Source organism: Rutidosis leptorrhynchoides, chromosome 6 (assembly GCF_046630445.1).
Source record: "Rutidosis leptorrhynchoides isolate AG116_Rl617_1_P2 chromosome 6, CSIRO_AGI_Rlap_v1, whole genome shotgun sequence".
NCBI classification, from domain to species: Eukaryota; Viridiplantae; Streptophyta; class Magnoliopsida; order Asterales; family Asteraceae; genus Rutidosis; species Rutidosis leptorrhynchoides.
The window spans coordinates 15,825,835-15,847,141 of NC_092338.1; the positions used below are offsets into that span (position 1 = coordinate 15,825,835).

At 32.1% G+C, this 21,307-nt stretch overlaps 1 protein-coding gene across 1 annotated transcript; it reads left to right on the top strand.

Annotated features, from left to right (window-relative positions):
- Positions 1-442: 442 nt before the first annotated feature.
- Positions 443-3,574, top strand: LOC139853426 (G-type lectin S-receptor-like serine/threonine-protein kinase At4g27290). Its single transcript, XM_071842819.1, has 7 exons — positions 443-1,652; positions 1,768-1,893; positions 1,988-2,106; positions 2,417-2,627; positions 2,709-2,943; positions 3,028-3,178; positions 3,278-3,574. Exons 1-7 carry the CDS (start codon positions 443-445, stop codon positions 3,572-3,574), a joined length of 2,349 nt encoding a protein of 782 aa, XP_071698920.1.
- The last annotated feature ends 17,733 nt before the right edge of the window (positions 3,575-21,307 follow it).

Sequence of the window (21,307 nt, forward strand, 5' to 3'; positions counted from 1 at the left end):
ATTTTACTTTTGTTAAAACAAAAGCAGGAAGTTTTATTATTTCTTACGTATTAAACAATCCATACTTGATCTAACAATATTGAAGTTTGAACGGAGTAACATTTTTTTAGTTTTATTTTACTTTTGTTAAAACAAAAGCAGGAAGTTTTATTATTTCTTACGTATTAAACAATCCATACTTGATCTATCATTGTGATTACCATATCAAATTATCCACCAATTAATTAATGTGAAGGAACACGCGATTAGACCTGGTCAACCTCAATTAATTACTTTCATGAATTTTGAATGATCAATAAAGATTAAAAAATTACCTCAAAGTCAGACACATCATCATCCCAATTATATAATGAATCGTCATTCCACTTATAGCGAGTACCAAAAAATGGGAAAACTAATTACTGTAATCTACTTATGCTTCCATGCATTATCTACATGCATCATGGCAGTAGACACCTTAACCATAAACCGGACACTTAAAGATGGCGAAACCATTGTTTCAGCAAACGATTTCTTCGAACTCGGGTTCTTTAGCCCTGGCAACATCACCCAAAACCGATACTTAGGCATATGGTACAAACGGCCAGCAACAGAACCCGTTATTTGGGTTGCCAATAGAGAAACTCCCATTAGTAACAGATCGGGTGAGTTGACTCTAAACCTCGTGGGTTTATTGGAGCTCCATGACTCGACCACCAACCGAACTATCTGGTCATCTGATTTAACAAGGAACACTAGAAACGCGGTTGCTCAGTTATTGGATAATTCAAATTTTGTGATTTTTGATAGTCAACATGGGCCTGGAAATTACATTTGGCAGAGTTTTGATTATCCAACAGATACCATCATGCCGGATATGTTATTCGGATGGAATATTGAAAGAGGTGTAGTCACAAATTATACCTCTTGGAAAAGTGATGAAGACCCTTCTCAAGGCCAGTATACGGTTTACATGGATTTTAATGGGCTCCCACAAATATTTCAAAACATTGGAGACGATATTCAATATAGAGCAGGATCTTGGAATGGACTTCAATATAGTGGCAGCACGAATAACCAGCCAAATCTGATATACAGAAACTGGTTTACGTATGATGAAAATGAAATTTCGGCTGTGTTCGTATTGCAAAACAAGTCGGTTCTTACTAGGGTAACTCTTAGTCCACAGGGACACATGGAACAATGGTATTGGGTCAACCGAAGCCAAGGATGGTTTGTGTATGCACCACTGATAAAGGATAGTTGTGATCGATACGCGTTGTGTGGAGTTTATGGGAGTTGTGACATCGAACAGTCGCCGAATTGTGGGTGTCTAAGTGGGTTTACACCTAAAAGGCCCGATCAATGGGACATAGCGGATTGGTCAAGCGGTTGTGAGAGGAAAATAGCTTTAGATTGTGGTGTTGGGGAAGGGTTTCGGAGGTATTCGTTTATGAAAATACCGGACACCCGAAGAGCGTGGTTCGATAGAAATATGACACTGCAGAATTGCAAAGTGAAATGCACAAATGAATGTAATTGTACGGCTTATGCAACTTTGGACATCAAACTAGGTAGCGGTTGTGTGTTATGGTACGGTGAGTTGATCGATATGAGAATACTTCCTAATAACGGACAGGACATTTTCATAAGGATTTCCGCTAAAGAATTAGGTAAACACGCGTTTCTTCTTATTATTTCACTAGCTAGAGAAAAACATAAAAATGCAAGTTTGATTTATGTGACTCGAAATTCATTTAGATCAAACTATTTTTATATTGTTCACAGAGCAAGATAAGATTGGTTCACAAAGCAAGAAGAAAGTTCGGGCCATTGCCATCCCTGTTGCTTTAGGATTAATCACTGCAGTAGGAATATGTATTTTGATCATTATCAAAAAGAAGACTGCAAGAGGTAAGGTTTTATTCAAAATTCATCATTCCATTTGCAGATTCACGAGTTAAGTTGTAATCATACGTTCTTGTTTTTCTTGGGACACATGGTACAGATGTGGTAACAAATGTTTTCGACCTACCATTGTTCAGTTTCTCCCTATTGCTTACAGCAACCAACAACTTCTCAGAAGAAAATAAGCTTGGTGAGGGTGGTTTTGGACCGGTGTATAAGGTACTACTAGTCTTCAAACACTGAATTTGAATTGTAATTATCGTTTTTGATAAGCTTTTAATGGATATAAAATACTGAAACACAAAGCTCCTATCAGAGAGTTACAAACAGCTGTAATCCTATCTTAGTAGACTAGAGAAGCCTATTTCTAACTACAAAAACACTTTGAATTTCGTTGATAGTTATATGTATTTGAAACAGGTTAATATCTTGTATCTTTTCTTTCTAACAACTAGTACATCTAAAAAGCTTATTGAAATGAGGTTATATACCTGATCTATTGCTTAAAATAATATAAACCTGATCGAAGGGATTTTTGGAAGACGGGCAAGAGGTTGCGGTGAAGAGGCTCTCTAGATGTTCAAATCAGGGAGTTGAAGAGTTCAAGAACGAAATTTTATTCATTTCCAAACTTCAACATCGGAATCTTGTCAAGATACTAGGATATTGCATCGAAGGGGAAGAAAGGATATTGGTTTATGAGTACATGCCCAACAAAGGCCTCGACTTGTATATATACAGTAAGTCTTATAAGATGACATATCATATGTTTTCAGGTTTAGAACAGGGCCTTATGATCGATCTATCCATATATGTTGCAGAAGACAGAAGTAAAAAACTGGATTGGCCCCAACTATTCCATATTATCAATGGTATCGCACGAGGTTTACTTTATCTTCATCAAGATTCTCAACTACGTATCATACACAGAGACCTCAAAGCTGCCAACATATTGCTTGATCATGAGATGAACCCCAAGATATCAGATTTTGGTACTGCAAGAACCTTCATTGAAGATAATGCCAAAACAAAAACGAAACATTTGGTTGGAACATAGTAAGCTCTTTTATAAGGGATTTTAAGTATAATATATTTTTATGAAAATGTTTATATTTTTACATAACTCATACTTTGATACAGTGGATACATGTCCCCAGAATACGCAGGGAATGGGATTATCTCCATAAAGTCAGATATTTTTAGCTTTGGTGTTATATTGTTAGAGGCTGTGAGTGGGATGAAAAATAGAGGATTCTGTCATGAAGCACACAGCCAAAACCTTCTTGGACATGTAATATTAAAGAAGTCCTTGTTTGAATTGTGATAATCCGATTATATATGTTGCTTTTTCGGTTGCCTAAATTTATAACAAATACTATCAAATTTGTAGGCTTGGAAGCTCTATAAAGAAGGGAAGGTGTTGGAACTGTTTAATGTATCTACGCTCCAGTCAAATCAGATATCAGAAGTATTACGGTCGATCCAAGTTGGTTTACTATGTGTTCAGCACAACCCAGATGATCGACCCAACATGTCCGAGGTGATTGCAATGTTGAGTGGCAAAAGCCGACTGGCAGAACCAAAACAGCCTGGTTTCTTTATAGAACAGAGTTGTGAGAGTTCAACTGCAGTAGTAACACCAAGCACGAACAATGATGTCACATTCACAATTTTAGAGGCTAGATAAATACGGAGTATATCAATACACAATCTAGGATTCATAATTCATTCAATTGTAGCATATATGCATAAATACTGGGTAATTAATGTATATACTAGCGAATTTAAGATTGAGAAATGAAATCAATTTGTTTAAATCGAATGTACCTCTATATTCAGTCGCATGATGCTACGGTGTTATTCTTGAATAGAATTTGGATGCAGAGTGGGGCTTCAACCGCACCCCCATTTCACCCCTAGACGCCGTCGCGGCCACTGATGGTCCGCAACTTGCTTTCACCCCCAGCCCCCTATGCTATTTCCTTTTCGTTTTTCCTTTGCATTTTATTGTAGGTCGTTTTGATCCATAGCTCCGAATTTCGAGGCCCAATTGAAGGTCATATTTAGTTTAAAAGTCAAAGTCAAAGTTGAAGGTCTTCGAGTTGAGACAGCAATTCGAAAAAAGAAAAAAAATAGGACAAACCGCTTTTGATTGATTGTTTGTTAACGGATAGACTTCGAAAAAATACATGATTTTAAAAAAAAAAACGGTGACTAAATCGGAACTACGAGTCCAAAGGTACGACCATTCAAAATTCAGTTCTAGTGCATCAAGCACATGCCATCACGCATCATGCGTATTGCGTTATGCGTGAAAAGAGGTTATTTTTGGAATTACAATTTGTAATAGCACACAACAACAACAACAACAACAACAACAAAACTCAATCCCGCACCTGCGAGGTATGGGGAAGGTGAGATGTAGCGTAGAAAAGAAGTCATTTCTCTAACCACGAGTCGACAAAAATTTTCCAACCACATGAAGGGAAAATCATTCCTCTCTCTCTACCCCAGGGTTAAACATTTTTTGGAATTACGGCCTTTTGACCAATTTTCCTTGATTTAACATAGGTTATAAAGTGACATTGGGCTTTTAGAAAAATAATGGACTAAAAATGAGTTTACAAGACATTTAAATCAGTTCTTTTTATTTAAGAACTATGTTGGATGGCAATAATACAATTTTTTTTTAATATTGTTTTTTATTTAAGTTCGATTATTAATATATTTTTTAATGATAATTTTGAGTTATAAATAAGGAACTTAATTATATGTGAAATGATCAAACACATCTATGAGCTACGTTTAACATTATTCTTTATTTAAATATTATTGCTTTTATTGTATACATATTTATGTAAATTGAAATTTTCCAATGACAGTCGGCTATTTTACTTCAATCACATTAATGTATTACTAATTTTTGCATATTTTTTTTTTTAATTATAATCATAAAAGATGTCATTCGAAAACTTCTCATCCATTTACCATATGGTGTTTTAGCAAAATATGGTACGGGCACTGGAGAAGGAGACACCGAGCATAGGGAGAATCAGAATGGGAAGATCGAACCGAACATACGCGCAAAGAAGTCATGAAAACACCATTTACCATAGGAAAACCATTTGAAATCCAACCTTACCACAAAACTTAAAACCAACAGTTGAGTATTGTTTGAGGTTCTAACCACTAATAACCAACCGGCAACGTCGACAAAACACGCAAAACTGTTAAAACTAACATTAGGAAGAACCCAAATTTTCGGAACACGTAAAAGAAATCGTGAAATAATATACTTGAATGTAATTCAACCCCAAAAAGTTAACTCAAGTGGTTGAGGAACCCAAGCTATTCTAAGCAGCATAATATTTAGCTGCATTGTCGATGTGGGATGAGACAATGCCCCCTGATAATACACCCGATCCGTATCAAATACCTCTTTTATTCAGATAAAAGACATATTTTGTGCAAATATTGATAAGAATCGACACCGTCTAGAAGCATGATCCGGGAAGGATGCAAGAACACAGACAACTGGCACTACAATCCGTGAATGAAGGGTGTCTGGAAGATATCCAGATAGAGAACACCTTGAAGGAACACTTGAAAGTCTAGGCAATGTTTACATATAAGCCCTTCAACTTGCTCTAAGGGTCTAGGCTATCCGATAGCCTACATACGGATGCCAACATATCTAAAGCTATGTCTACACATAAGCCCTTCAACTTGGTCAAGTGTGTAGGCTATCTGGTGGCCTGCACACGGACACCAAAATATCAAGGCAATGGCACACAAGTGGAGTGTCAGTGCCACGTCAATCTATAAAATTAAGAAAGTTTGTTACGCCAGTTTGTTACAACCATGAAAGGAACATGTGTCACGTCATCAATTCCTCTCACAAACTTTTTCGTCTATAAATAAGACATCTTATATGACAACCCGGAAATTTCCGACTAAATTTAAACCTAACTTCGACTAGTTCCGCCGACTAACGAACAATTATTTGTAAATAATTACGCATTAATTTGATATATTATTATTATTATAATTAATATCCTTTTTTAAACAATATTATTATTAATATTATTATTATTATCAAAATTATTATTATTATTTATCATTTATTATGATTAATATGATTAGTAATATCATTAACATAATATATATCATTAACATTATTATTATTAGTATTATCATTTAAGTATTATTATTATTATTATTATTATTATTATTATTATTATTATTATTGTTACTAATATTATTATTATTAACATTATATAGTTATCATTATTAATAATGATAATTTAACATTCTTATTAAAATTATTATTGTTATTGATATTAACATATTATTATTAATATCATTATTAAACTTGATTATCATTAAAATTATTATGATTAATATTTATTATTAATTCTATTATTATTATTATTATTAGTATTTTTATTATTAATAGTATTATTATTATTAATTAAAAAATAAATTAAGAAGTAAAAAAAAATGTACTAATCATATATTTTTTCAATCTGCTTTTAAATTTTTTTCTTTCTTTTAATCCAACGTGATCATCCAGCTTTTTATTATTATTATTTTTTTATTATTTTTTCTCCTGATTAAATAAACCTGTCGCCATTTTTTTTTTATTTTTTTTTCAAATCATTGACTGCCTTTATTTATTTATTTGATCGTGATTCATTGTTGACAATGAGTATAACACAAACAAAATATTGTTAGTTGATCATATTATATATATATATATATATATATATATATATATATATATATATATATATATATATATATATATATATCCTACTGCAATTGTTGAATCAAAAACAAAAATATATATTTTTTATCCATCGTTACCTATGTTCTATAACTTTTCAGTCAAAAATCGAATTCGAATCTGAAAAACAAAAATTAATTAATAAAAGAAAAAATTTGGGCTCGATTTGAAGTGATGTAGTTTTGTTAGGAATATTGTAATCAAACTTTCTCCAAAATTTCAGCATTCAATTCCTAAAAACGATTACGAATTTCTGAGTCAAAGGTTCTAATTTCAAAATTCAAACATTTTGTTCTTCGAAAAATTTGAATTCATTTTGATGTTTTATGTTAAATTAATGATTCAGATAGTTTCTAATAATCATTTGCAACTTAATTCATGTTTTAATCGTAATCCAAAACGGTCTAGATTTTAAAATTCAAGTTTTAAGTTCATTCTTTTTTTTTTCAGCGACTGCTGCTCCTTATTTTTTTTCGATTCTGTTATTTAATAACAATCACAGTTGATTGTTTCAAATTCTATATCACATCTTAATTAAATTCTAAAACTTGGTTTTGAACTCCCCTGGTCGAAGTAATCTTGTGAAGAAGAAGAATAAATAGAAACAGATTAATTACTGGTTATAAATAATAAAAGGGAGGTATAAATCAGAAAAACTAAACTGGCGGAGTGGTAAGGGGTGTTAGCGGGTGAGCGAGAGGCACGGGTTCGAGCCCGGCTTGGGGCATTTTTTTAAAAGGATTATTTGAAGGTAGTTTTCTTATTATTATTATTTATTATGATTTTAATTATTATTATTTTATTATTATTATTATTATTATTATTATTATTATTATTATTATTATTATAACTATTATAATTATTATTATTACTAATAAAAGTTACCATGTATTATTAACATAATTTAAATTAATATTATAATTACTATTATTATTGTTACTACTAAAATTATTATTACTAGTATTATTAGTAGTATTATTATTGTATTATTATTATCATTTTAAAATATTATTATCATTATTATGATTAGAATTATTATTATTATTATTATTTTGAAAACAATACAAATTATTATTATTATCATTGTTATTAGTATTAGTATCATTTTATATTTATAAGTATTATTATTAATATTATCATTATTATTACTAATATGACTATCCTTATTAGTATTATTATTATTAAAAGGTATTATCATTATTATTATTATTACAAAAATTAACATTTTTGCTATCATCAAAACTATATTATTATTATTATTATTATTATTATTATTATTATTATTATTATTATTATTATTATTATTATTATTATTATTATTATTATTAAAACCTTATTATGATTATTATCATTTTTACTACTATTGTTATTACAAAATAATACAACTCTTTATTCATTATCAGTATTAAAATTATTTTATCAAACAAATACTTATACATAGAATATATATATATAAGTATATATATATATATAAGTATATAACAAGTGAAATAATATATATAAACTTATTCGATTACAAGTATATGTGTTAATATATATACTTGATATAGGTTCGTGAATCCGAGGTCAACTCTGTACTTGTTCAGTGCCATCCTATGCATATTTACTACAAACTATCATATCGTATCGTGAGTTTTCATAGCTCCCTTTTTATATATATTTTTGGGCTGAGAATACATGCGCAACTTTTATAACTGTTTTTACACGTTAGACACAAGTACCAACTATTAAACTGTGCTATATCTGGCTATGTCCTGCAAGTCCCCACTGTGATATTTTTAATTGCTTTTACATAACGCATTCTTAATTATTGGGGGTAGGCCTATCGGGAGTAACGTCCCCGATACATTTGACCAAGTCATCGTATTACTTAATAATGATTCAAACCGACAAGGACGGTACAATTTGTCACGGGGCAAACTTTGAAACTGTTTAGTCTAAATATCACAAACTTGGCACTACTTTTAGATCCCTGCGAGATCTACTTTTTAAAAATCTTGTGGTCTATATCTATTACTGAAATCATTATTTATGACAAACCTATGAACTCACTCAACATCGTGTTGACTTTTTAAGCATGTTTATTCTCAGGTACTTAAATATTGCTTCCGTTGTATATCTGCTGCTTTGATGATGATTTCTTGCCATGCTTGGAGTCTTCATGCATTACTTACCAATTCATTTAAAAACATTTAATGTTCTAAATACAATGTAATCTATTTATCTTCCATTGCAAAACTCAATAAAACGTCTCATACAGAGTCGTTCTCGTTTTTACAACTGTGATTTGATATAATTAGTCACAAATACCCCATGCCCTATTTGGGGGTGTTAACAGATTGGTATCAGAGCTGGTTTAATGCCGTTTTTGCGGGTTAATCGTAGAGGGGGTTTTCACAGTGTTACCTGTGACGAAGCATTGGCTCTTACTCCTTGCGATCCTTTTATGGTTGGCCAAATAACAGCAGTGACGCGGGCTGTAAAATCAGAGTCTGAGGTACGCTCAGTGGTCACCAAGGTGGTTAGCCGACACGGCACTTTGGGAATAAATCCCCAATCTGTTGTTAACAGATTGGTATCAGAGCAGTATTGTTGTAGAGAACCAGGATTGCATTTTATGTGTGACTTATACAACTAGGTACCTTAGCAATGTAGGACTACAACTTTCCTTAACCATAGTGCCTTTAATTGTTGCCTTTAATTGTTAAATGCTACACTATACCTTAGAAACTTTACTTATTAAATTCTTTAATCTTCCTTAGAATGCCAAGCCAATCTAAGAACTCTGCTCACTTTCCTAAGTACTATCCAATTCCGCCACCACATTTAAATGGGACACCATGATTTCTGAAATTCTCGACATTCCTTTGTCATCTATCATGGTTTTGTGTATCACATACGTATTACATGAAATGCTAACCATGATTCTTGAAATCTCTACTATTCATATTCATTACTTTCAAAATCTTTGCTTTCTCGTTATTTTTGATCATTGAATTTTCTTGACGAGCGGCGTCTACGAAACTCTAGAATGGAAGAGTTTGGATTACCGATTTAAAGGATCCTATAGCTCAAGCCCCTAGACCTGAATAGGCCATTACGAATTGAAAGTCTTTAATCGAATGATTATCTGATTACATACTTATCATTTTTATCTCGACACGTCATACTGCAATTATTGCATAAATGGAGTATAGACACATCATATCTTATCACATTTTATCATATCTATCCCAATAAACTTTGTCTAACACTTTTTCTAAATTTCCTCCGTAAATTACGGAAATATTTTTGCTATATATACGTATTCAAGGAAACGAATATATCATTCAATATTCAACACCCATTTCATATCAAACCGTAATTCCAATAACATAATATGGATTACTCACTTGATTCCTCAAGCTCCACAGGCAGCGTAACCGGAACGAACGAACCAATTAGTCATCATCTTTTCTGGATGAATTGGGGATGGGTTCGTAGTCGACTTAATTAATGGAGAAGAGAAGAAGGAGATCCCTTCCACTCATCAAATTGTCCTATTGGCGAAGAAACTGAAGCGCTTACCAGCGAACCTGTTCGGAACACCATTTTCATCCTCATTTCCAGGATATCCAGCCACGAGTATATAATATCTAGAATTCTAGATCTTATTCATCCTCTTGTCCTAACCGCCAATCATCCCGGAATAATAGCAAAAGTCAACGAGCTTCGCGTTCGAGTGGTGGCTCTAGAGAATATGGTGCAAAATCTAAGAGCATCAGCAGCATAACCAGCACCGACAGCACCACCAGTATCAGCAACAACAACATCAGTACCAACTACAACATTCGTATCCCACGCCTCAACATCACACTCAGTACCTCAAACATCAACATCATAAGCCCCATAGATACCAAGGAATATTAGTAATAATGAGTTAAGATGTATTGACTCATTCTTCGTGAAGAATTATATATGTATACTTTGTATATATATATATATATATATATATATATATATATATATATATATATATATATGATTTGAAACAATAATAAATCTTGTCGTACTAAGCTATTCGTGTGAATCTTAACTAGTAAGTACTACTTGGTTAATTCATATCACTAATATGCTATGATGTACACCCTTCGTTAATGACTTAACAATCGTTAATCACTGCTTCAACACAATAAACTTCATTTCATAATAAATCAAGTGTAACAACGAAGGTATTGATTCATAACTTCATTAGAGAAATATTCCGCGACGATTATGTAATCTCTAAAGTTTTGGAAATTATTTATTCTCATTTCAACCGTAAATCAAATGAGCTTAATATTATATTAACTCATTAAATCCATGATTACATCTGAAGAAAAATATATATGTACGTATATTTTCATAAAGATTGTAATTAAAAATTCTTTTATACAAACTGTTAATTGTGAAAATATTTTAACAGGTAGGTAATACCCGAGAAATATTTATATCTCACATTAATATGTTACATTGTACATTCTTCAATTCTGATTCAACGATCAAATTCAAAATCCTTGAAAACACCTTAGAACCATAACCAACGATTCAGATTCGTTAACATTGATAATGCTGGCGAAGCAGCAAAAGCTATAGATGGTCTTAATGGCCAAAAGCTTGATAATAAATAATTGTGTGTTAGAAAAGCTCAAAAGAAAATCTAGTACTGGAAAGCAGATTGAGCAAACCATGAAGGAGACCGTGGACAAATCACAAGGACTAAACCTGTATTCAAAGAATCCAGACGATTCAGTATCTGCTGAAATCCTTAACGAATACCTTGCTCCTTACTTACCTTAAATTCTTACAGAAGAATTTTCATCATTATCCTTCGACTTTAAATATTTTGGAAATTCTAAGATATCATCGTATCTTTCGTTATAAATATCTTCGATATTTCTGAAGATATCTTCATAACTATTTTTGTCCGCAATTAATTATCTCTTTGCGATATCTTTATCACATCATAAAGAAAACTGTTTTAGTTTCTATATTCTGTAAATTTCAAGTATAAATTATGAATGAATTCTGGAGAAGTGTTGAGAATTGAAGCACGAGTTAGTATAATATAATTATGTCAGGCCAACGTGATTATATTACAGTAAGTCATGCTAAATTTTAATGGAAGATGATGATTCATAGAATTTATAATCATCATTTGCCATGTTACATAACTCTTTCATTCTATTTAACCTCTAAACATATCAAGAAAATATTTTTCTTGATGATTCAGTCTTTTTCGGATATTCTGGTAATTTGACAAATCAAATCGTGCTGTTACCTTTTGTTCTGCTTTGTATATTATGATTATTCGAAACTTCATACCTACGAATTCTGGACCATTATTTGCTTTACAAAAGCATGAAGCTTCGACATATAAGGGAAAATATAAAGTCCGATAACGACATCAAAATTATAAACCGTGTATATCAATGCGTATAGCAATATAAAGACACGGGAGAACTAAAAATACAATAAAACCAAGAGCATAGTAGAAGTAAACCGACTTTTCCAGCGACAGATGAAAAAGAAGCACGATAGATATAAAAGTCAGGACTATATCCAGAATTAGAACTGGATGAAGCATATTGACAAATCTTTTGGAAGTACGAATCGAGAAAGAAAGTATAGAAGTGGTGAAGATAATAAAATGGAAGAAGCTAATTTATAGCAAAATTCCAGACACAGCAATCCAGGCAATTCACCGCATTTAATTAAAGAAAATCTCAAATTCCTTAATTACCGGAGAATCAAATCTTATAAAGAGTACGAAGATTTTCTTTAAATTCCTTGAATTCCGAAAATCAACTTTAGCTATGTCAAAAGTTAAGACGAACATTTAATTTCCTCATTTCACTCTTTTGTGATAGCTTCGCTTATACTCTTCCTATAATCGAATTGTTTTATCCATACTATTCAAAGGTGATAAAACTCTATTTTTCAACTCATATTCATCATTAAATATTCTTGTTGTCAACAATGACGATCTCTATCAAATTTCATGACTATAATTTTCATGAACTCCTCTCTGTTTTGTCTGCCTAAATATTGCGGCATAAACGCTCAACGTTTAAATAAGCTCAATATTATTCATAACACATATCGTGTATCCAATTTACTGAAATGACTTGTAAAATATCATCAATCCTTTTTGAGAAAACCTAATCGATGACACTCTCGTTAATCCTTTAGATAACCTCCGCATTAATGATAAAATGCACTTCATAGAAGAACCTGTAGAAATTATGGTTCGTATGATTTAAACTCTTGAAACAAATCAATATTCTATCCGTTGGAATTCTCGCAAGGCCCCGAGTATACCTGTGAACGTGAAAACCAAATAAAACGAAAATATCCTCACCTGTTTTCAAACAACGCCGACTGATGGCAGCAACTAAATTTCGGGACGAAATTTCTTTTAACGGGTAGGTACTATGACAACCCGAAAATTTCCGACTAAATTTAAACCTAACTTCGACTAGTTCCGCCGACTCACGAACAATTATTTGTAAATAATTACGCATTAATTTGATATATTAATATTATTATTATTATTAATATCCTTTTTTTAAACAATATTATTATTAATATTATTATTATCAAAATTATTATTATTATTTATCATTTATTATGATTAATATGATCAGTAATATCATCAACATAATATATATCATTAACATTATTATTATTAGTATTATCATTTAAGTATTATCATTATTATTATTATTATTATTATTATTATTATTATTATTATTATTATTATTATTATTATTATTATTATTTTTGTTACTATTATTATTATTATTATTATTATTATTAACATTATATAGTTATCATTATTAATAATGTTAATTTAACATTCTTATTGAAATTATTATTTTAATTGATATTAACATATTATTATTAATATCATTATTAAACTTGATTATCATTAAAATTATTATGATTAATATTTATTATTAATTCTATTATTATTATTATTAGTATTTTTATTATTAATAGTATTATTATTATTAATTAAAAAATAAATTAAGAAGTCAAAAACAATGTACTAATCATATATTTTTTCAATCTACTTTTAAATTTTTTTCTTTCTTTTAATCCAACGTGATCATCCAGCTTTTATTTTTTATTTTTTTTATTTATTATTTTTTATTCTGATTAAATAAACCTGTCGCCAATTTTTTTTATTTTTTTATCAAATCATGGACTGCCTTTATTATTATTTTTTTTTATTGTGATTCATTGTTGACAATGAGTATAACACAAACAAAGTATTGTTAGTTGATCACATTATATATATATATATATATATATATATATATATATATATATATATATATATATATATATATATATATATATATATATATATATATATATATATATATATATATATATATCCTGCTGCAATTGTTGAATCAAAAATAGAAATATATTTTTTTTATCCATCGTTACCTCTGTTCTATAACTTTTCAGTCAAAAATTGAATTCGAATCCCATTTCAAAATCCTTTAATGTAGTTTTGTTAGGAATATTGTAAACAAACTTTCTCCAAAATTTCAGCCTTCAATTCCTAAAAACGATTACGAATTTCTGAGTCAAAGGTTCTAATTTCAAAAGTCAAACATTTTGTTCTTTGAAAAATTTGAATTTGTTTTGATGTTTTATGTTAAATTAATGATTCAGATAGTTTCTAATAATCATTTGGAACTTAATTCATGTTTTAATCGTAATCCAAAACGGTCTAGATTTCAAAATTCAAGTTTTAAGTTCATTTTTTTTTTTATTTCAGCGACTGCTGCTGCTTATTTTTTTTTTCGATTCTGTTATTTAATAACAATCACAATTGATTGTTTCAAATTCTATATCACATCTTAATTAAATTCTAAAACTTGGTTTTGAACTCCCCTGGTCGAAGTAATCTTGTGAAGAAGAAGAATAAATAGAAATAGATTAATTACGGGTTATAAATAATAAAAGGAAGTTATAAATCAGAAAAACTAAACTGGCGGAGTGGTAAGGGGTGTTAGCGGGTGAACGAGAGGTCACGGGTTCGAGCCCGACTTGGGGCATTTTTTTAAAAGGATTATTTGAAGGTAGTTTTCTTATTATTATTATTATTATTATTATTATTATTATTATTATTATTATTATTATTATTATTATTATTATTATTATTATTATTATTATTATGATTTTAATTATTTATTATTATTATTAGTATTATAACTATTATAATAATTATTATTACTAATAAAAGTTACCATGTATTATTAACATAATTTAAATTAATATTATAATTACTATTATTATTGTTACTACTAAAATTATTATTACTAGTATGATTAGTAGTATTATTATTGTATTATTATTATCATTTTAAAATATTATTATTATTATCATTATTATGATTAGAATTATTATTATTATTATTATTTTGAAAACAATACAAATTATTATTATTATTATCATTGTTATTAGTATTAGAATCATTTTATATTTATAAGTATTATTATTAATATTATCATTATTATTAGTAATATGACTATCCTTATTAGTTGTATTATTATTAAAAAGTATTATCATTATTATCATTATTACAAAAATTAACATTTTTGCTATCATCAAAACTATATTATTATTATTATTATTATTATTATTATTATTATTATTATTATTATTATTATTATTATTATTATTATTATTATTATTATTATTATTATTATTATTAAAACCTTATTATGATTATTATCATTTTTACTACTATTGTTATTACAAAATAATACAACTCTTTATTCATTATCATTATTAAAATCATTTTATCAAACAAATACTTATACATAGAATATATATATATATATATATATATATATATATATATATATATATATATATATATATATATATATATATATATATATATATATATATATATATATATATATATAACAAGTGAAACAATATATATAAACTTATTCGATTACAAGTATATGTGTTAATATATATACTTGATATAGGTTCGTGAATCCGAGGTCAACTATGTACTTGTTCAGTGCCATCCTATGTATATTTACTACAAACTATCGTATCGTATCGTGAGTTTTCATAGCTCCCTTTTTATATATATTTTTGGGCTGAGAATACATGCGCAACTTTTATAACTGTTTTACACGTTAGACATAAGTACCAACTATTAAACTGTGCTATATCTGGCTATGTCCTGTAAGTCCCCACTGTGATATTTTTAATTGCTTTTACATAACGCATTCTTAATTATTGGGGATAGGCCTATCGGGAGTAACATCCCCGATACATTTGACCAAGTCATTGTATTACTTAATAATGATTCAAACCGACAAGGACAGTACAACTTGTCACGGGGCAAACTTTGAAACTGTTTAGTCTAAATATCACAAACTTGGCACTACTTTTAGATCCCTGCGAGATCTACTTTTTAAAAATCTTGTGATCTATATCTATTACTGAAATCATTATTTATGACAAACCTATGAACTCACTCAACCTCGTGTTTACTTTTTAAGCATGTTTATTCTCAGGTACTTAAATATTGCTTCCGCTGTATATCTGCTGCTTTGATGATGATTTCTTGCCATGCTTGGAGTCTTCATGCATTACTTACCAATTCATTTAAAAACATTTAATGCTCTAAATACAATGTAATCTATTTATCTTCCGCTGCAAAACTCAATAAAACGTTTCATATAGAGTCGTTTTCGTTTATACAACTGTGATTTGATATAATTAGTCACAAATACCCCAGGCCCTATTTGGGGGTGTGACATCTTAGGTCGTTCGTTGGACACAATTCAATCACTACGACATTAGAGTTCAGTCCACTTAGATATTAATCTACTCAGTCCCGTTAGGTTACTCCGATTGATTGTTTTACACCCTCAAGAATCCAACTTCCGATCCTCGGAGTTAAAACAATCAATTAGTCCTATTTTCTCAATTTAAGCAATCAAAGTTGTTACTATAAGTTTTAGGGTTGATCACTTCCCCCTCCCCCTCCCCCTAACGAGGCGTAGATTTACTGAGTAATGTAACCAAATTCAAACTCAAAAGTTAACTCAAGAGGTTGAGGAACTCAAGCTATTATAAGCAACATAATATTTACCCGAGCAACCCGAACCTACAAAACAAAATATATCGACCAGCGGAACACGAAGTAATGTAACCAAAACCAATACAAAAAACCAGCAATCACGGACCGACAACAGGGAGTCTGTAAGACCCAAATATTTATTGCACATAATGTATTTATGGTGTACGATGTGTGTATGAAGTGTACGAAGCATGTACGTGTTGATTGCTCGAACGTCGAAGAAAAACTGGACGTTGTTTGAAGTAACAAGAAGTGTACGTACCTTTTCGACCCCAAATAAAGTTTAAGTTGATGTTTCAAAACCTTACCATTGGAAAGGAAATCTTATTACGTTTCCAACGATATTTGATTCATCGAAAACGGAGCTACGGTCGAAAAGTTATGGCCAAAACGAGTTTCTGAAATCTGACCTGCTTAATGGAGCGGCGCTCCACCATTTGGCGCGGCGCGCCGAATGGGTCTGATGCAATTTTTCAGCCTTTTTTAAAGGGTAAATGAAGGGTACTTTGGTCTTTTCACTTGGGGCCGGTTTGGGGTCATCAAAACTGATCCAAAACCTTATCCTAACTCATTTCCTCCTCTTTTCTTCACTCTCACACATATCAAACCCTAGAGAGAGAGTGAGTGGTTCTAGAGAGGGAATTGGAGGTTTGGGCAAGAAGAAGAGTGATTCGGGCCGGGTCTCAAGAGTTAAAATTGTTCTCCTCGTTCACGGCTACGTTGTAGTAGTGTTGGTATGTTCTAACTCCGAATCTAATTGTTAAAATTCTTGTTCATATTTAGGGATTGAACTAGTTTGAGTTATAAACCCTATTTCTCATGAATTTGGGGGTTTTACTTTATGTATTGTGTATGTAAACCCGATTATTGTGGGTTTAGGGTTTGAGGATGAATTTGGTCATGGTTTGGGTGTTTAATCACTAGTTGGTAAGTGTGTTAGTGTGTAGAAGTTTATAAGAACATGTTTGTATGACAAATGGGTGTTAACCTTGATTTGGTGTCAAACTAAGTTATGAGGTCAAGAATTGATGAACCGAGTATTTAAAAGCTTGATTAAAGTGTTAATTAGTATTTTGGAAAGTAAATCACTAGCCGTTAGTGATTAAAGATGTTTTTGGGACTTATGTCAAAATGGGTTAACTTTGATGGGTCAAAGTTGGTAATGACACTAGTTTTGGTCAAATGAAATGAGATTTGCAAGTGTTAATTGTGTCGTTAAGCACTAAACACTTATTGAATGTTGAAAGAATTGTAAATGGGTTAAGTTGACCAAGTTTGTAAGTTTAAGCGTTGAAATGGGTCAAAATAGTAATGTTGACCTAGTTTGGGTGAAATGGGTATGAATTACCCTATGTTGTGTTGATCTAAGTTAGTAGACTTTAAATCACTAGCTTTGGTGATTTGACATGTGTCTTGGCCAATTTAGGACGGTTTTTGTGTAGTCGAGTTATTTAATACAAATTGGGTCATCAAATGCTCAAGTGTAAGTAATGTGGCTAGTTCCACTAGTTCGTGTATTGAAAGTGTACTTAATGTATTAGGTACATTGCTTTGAAGTTCGGAAGTGCATAATCATCATCCTTGTGTCAAGGTGAGTGGAATAATTATGCGTATGTGTATATAATGTATTTATTTGTGTTGCATGAATGTGGCATTGTCGCGTTGCTTAAGACACCACATTGTAAAGAAGTGGATGTCGCGTTGTTTAAGACACCACACACATGGTAAAGAAGTGGATGTCGCGTTGTTTAAGACACCACAATGTAATGGAGGGGATGTCGCGTTGTTTAAGACACCATCCATCGTATTGAATGGCATGTGGAATCGTCGCGTTGTTTAAGACGCCACATTGTAAAGGGTGAGTGAGTCGCGTTGTTTAAGACATCACCCGGGGGATTAGTGACTACGCGTTGATTAAGTAGCACTAACGGATGTTATGAACTCCAACGGTCTTGTATGTACCGTTTCCCTTGTTCGAATTGGTTAACCAAGGTTATGTGAATTATGTATTGAAGTATTTAATTATGAATCGTATGCTATTGTATTATTAGCTACTTGTGGAATGTGGATATTGGTATATGCATATTATTGTTGCATGATTGTCGAATTATTGATCCCGCGTATGAGGTTGTGTAAGTGATGCAAGTAAGTAGATTATATATGTGTATGTATAATTATTGCATTCACTAAGCGTTAAGCTTACCCCTCTCGTTGTTTACCTTTTTACAGGAATTGTTGTGAAGCTAGCTAGTTGATAGACTAGTTGCGTAGGAGCGCTTGGGCTCGATGGGGGTAGCTTTCGGATATGCGGACGCGGATTGGGGATTTGGTAGTCCCCGCGATTATGCTCTTGGTATCGGGTTGGGTTTTAGAGTCCTAACTCGTCTAAATGTAAATTGGGATAGAAACTTGTATTTTGTACGAAAGTCGTAAAACGGCCAATGTGGGCCCCATTTTGTAAAAACTCGTTTAATGATTGGTTCGTGTTAGTTTTATACATATGAATGTGTGGTGAAAAGCGTTTGGTCTAAATATGTCGGGAAGAGGTCTATCTTTTTCGCATTTAAAACATTTTCGGACAGACTGTTTTGGCGCGCCGCGCGGCCATTATGGCGCGCCGCGCCACTTGCTGAATAAATAATAAATTTTTTTTTTTTGTCGTATTTTTGGTATAACGAAGTCGGGTTGTTACAAGTGGTATCAGAGCATAGTCTAAGGGAATTAGGTGACCTTGGAATAGGTGCCTAGTCTTAGACATTTGACGGATGTGCGTTATTTGCGGGACTTGTCGGAATACGGGTCGGTTTGAGATTTGTTAGTGCCTTAGAGTAGGTGACTAACTAGGACTTGTGATTATCCAAAGCGTGATTATGTGGGGCCTTATTTCGTGTGTAAATTAGTGCCTTAGATAACTAGTGCCTAATGTAAGTAGGCGAACTTGAATGTTGTTAGTGATAGTCACCTAGGTTGTAGGTTGACTTGTGTTGCGGTGTACTTGTGTATATTAATTATTATATTGTATATATGTGTATATATATATACAGGGATCTAGTTGTGCGGTGTCCTAGGGACGAATCTATTGGAGAGATTCGAATAATTGGCGGTTTTGAGTGATCAAGTTCGCGGTAAGGACGTTGGTCATTCGGGTACTAGGAGTTATCGCGTGTTATTTTGTGTGAATGTTGCGTCAGTCCGGGTAAGGTACTTTGCGTGGACATGTGAAAATGGTAAGGTACGCATTTGTAATAATGACCGATCACCATTATTACGAAAGTGTATCTTGACATCAAGCATGACATGACGAGTACCGAACGGAGGAAACGTGGCATGGTTGGGGTAGATTCGGGATAAATGAGGAATCTTTATTGGTTCCTAGTTGATAGTGTCTCGGGTGATGTGCTTGTAGTCACATCGGGTTCGTTGCGAGTCGAGAAGTGTTACGGTGGATTCGGTTAGTTAAGTGAGTGAGCCAACTCACGAGTTTGGTGCGTGCTTAGTCACCCTAAGTAGTGGGTGCACTGTTGAGATTGTTATTGGTTTTAGTTACCCATCGTAACTAGGATGACCGATTTACGTGTGCGTGTGTGCGACGAGGACTTAAATTCCGTAATGGAATACGACAAGTCTAATGATTGTAGTTTGAGTTACACTCGGTAGAGTGTGTGGTTAGAGAATCGCGTTAGGATTCTTGTTGTATGTCGCCTTGGAATTGGCGAATCGATGAATCTTTGGGTCATTAAACTCATGGGAGTGGGACCCGTGTGACGGTGATCATGTAGTGCGTTAGCGTGTTATAGATTATAGGGTAACATTCCTAACGGAATATTCCTTGTTGTAGTGGTTGCGCCGATGTGTGAAAGGGAGTAAGACTTGGTGTTCCCGAGCATCTCTTTAGTGTTAGATGAAAGGTTTCGTTAGGCTATATCGTTTGGCCTTGTGGAAATTGCGGGTAGCATGTGATCGGTAGAAACTTTCTATAAGACAATAAACCGTAAGGTTTTTTTCGGGTAGGTAGGACTTCGGGTCATTGTTGTGGTGAAATGGGTGACGTCGGGTGTATGAAACCCAAAGATCGAGTTTCTAATTTCGGTAGATTGTGGTGGGAGTCTGCATGACACTGCGTCAGGTGCCTCCTTATACCTGCTAGTGTAATGTCAAACTCCGTTAGTGGTGTGATCACTTTGTGCTTAGGGTGACCGTGAGATGCCCTTGGAAGCAGTGGAGATTACAATAGTGATCGACGTGTGATTGTAATTCGACGGTTATGAAAGTCGAAGTTTAAGAGCATTTTGGTAAATACTTCTTGGGAAGTGACGGATGAGCGAAATCTTGTTGCTCTTAAGTGTTAGACAAGTGGAGACGACCGGTGAGCTGGTGACGGACTTAAGGGTCAGTTAAACCGAAGGATTAGGATGAAGTGTTGATATTGCGGTCGATGCAATTATTGTGTCAGATTGGTCACTCTTCTCCATGAGAGTGAACAATTG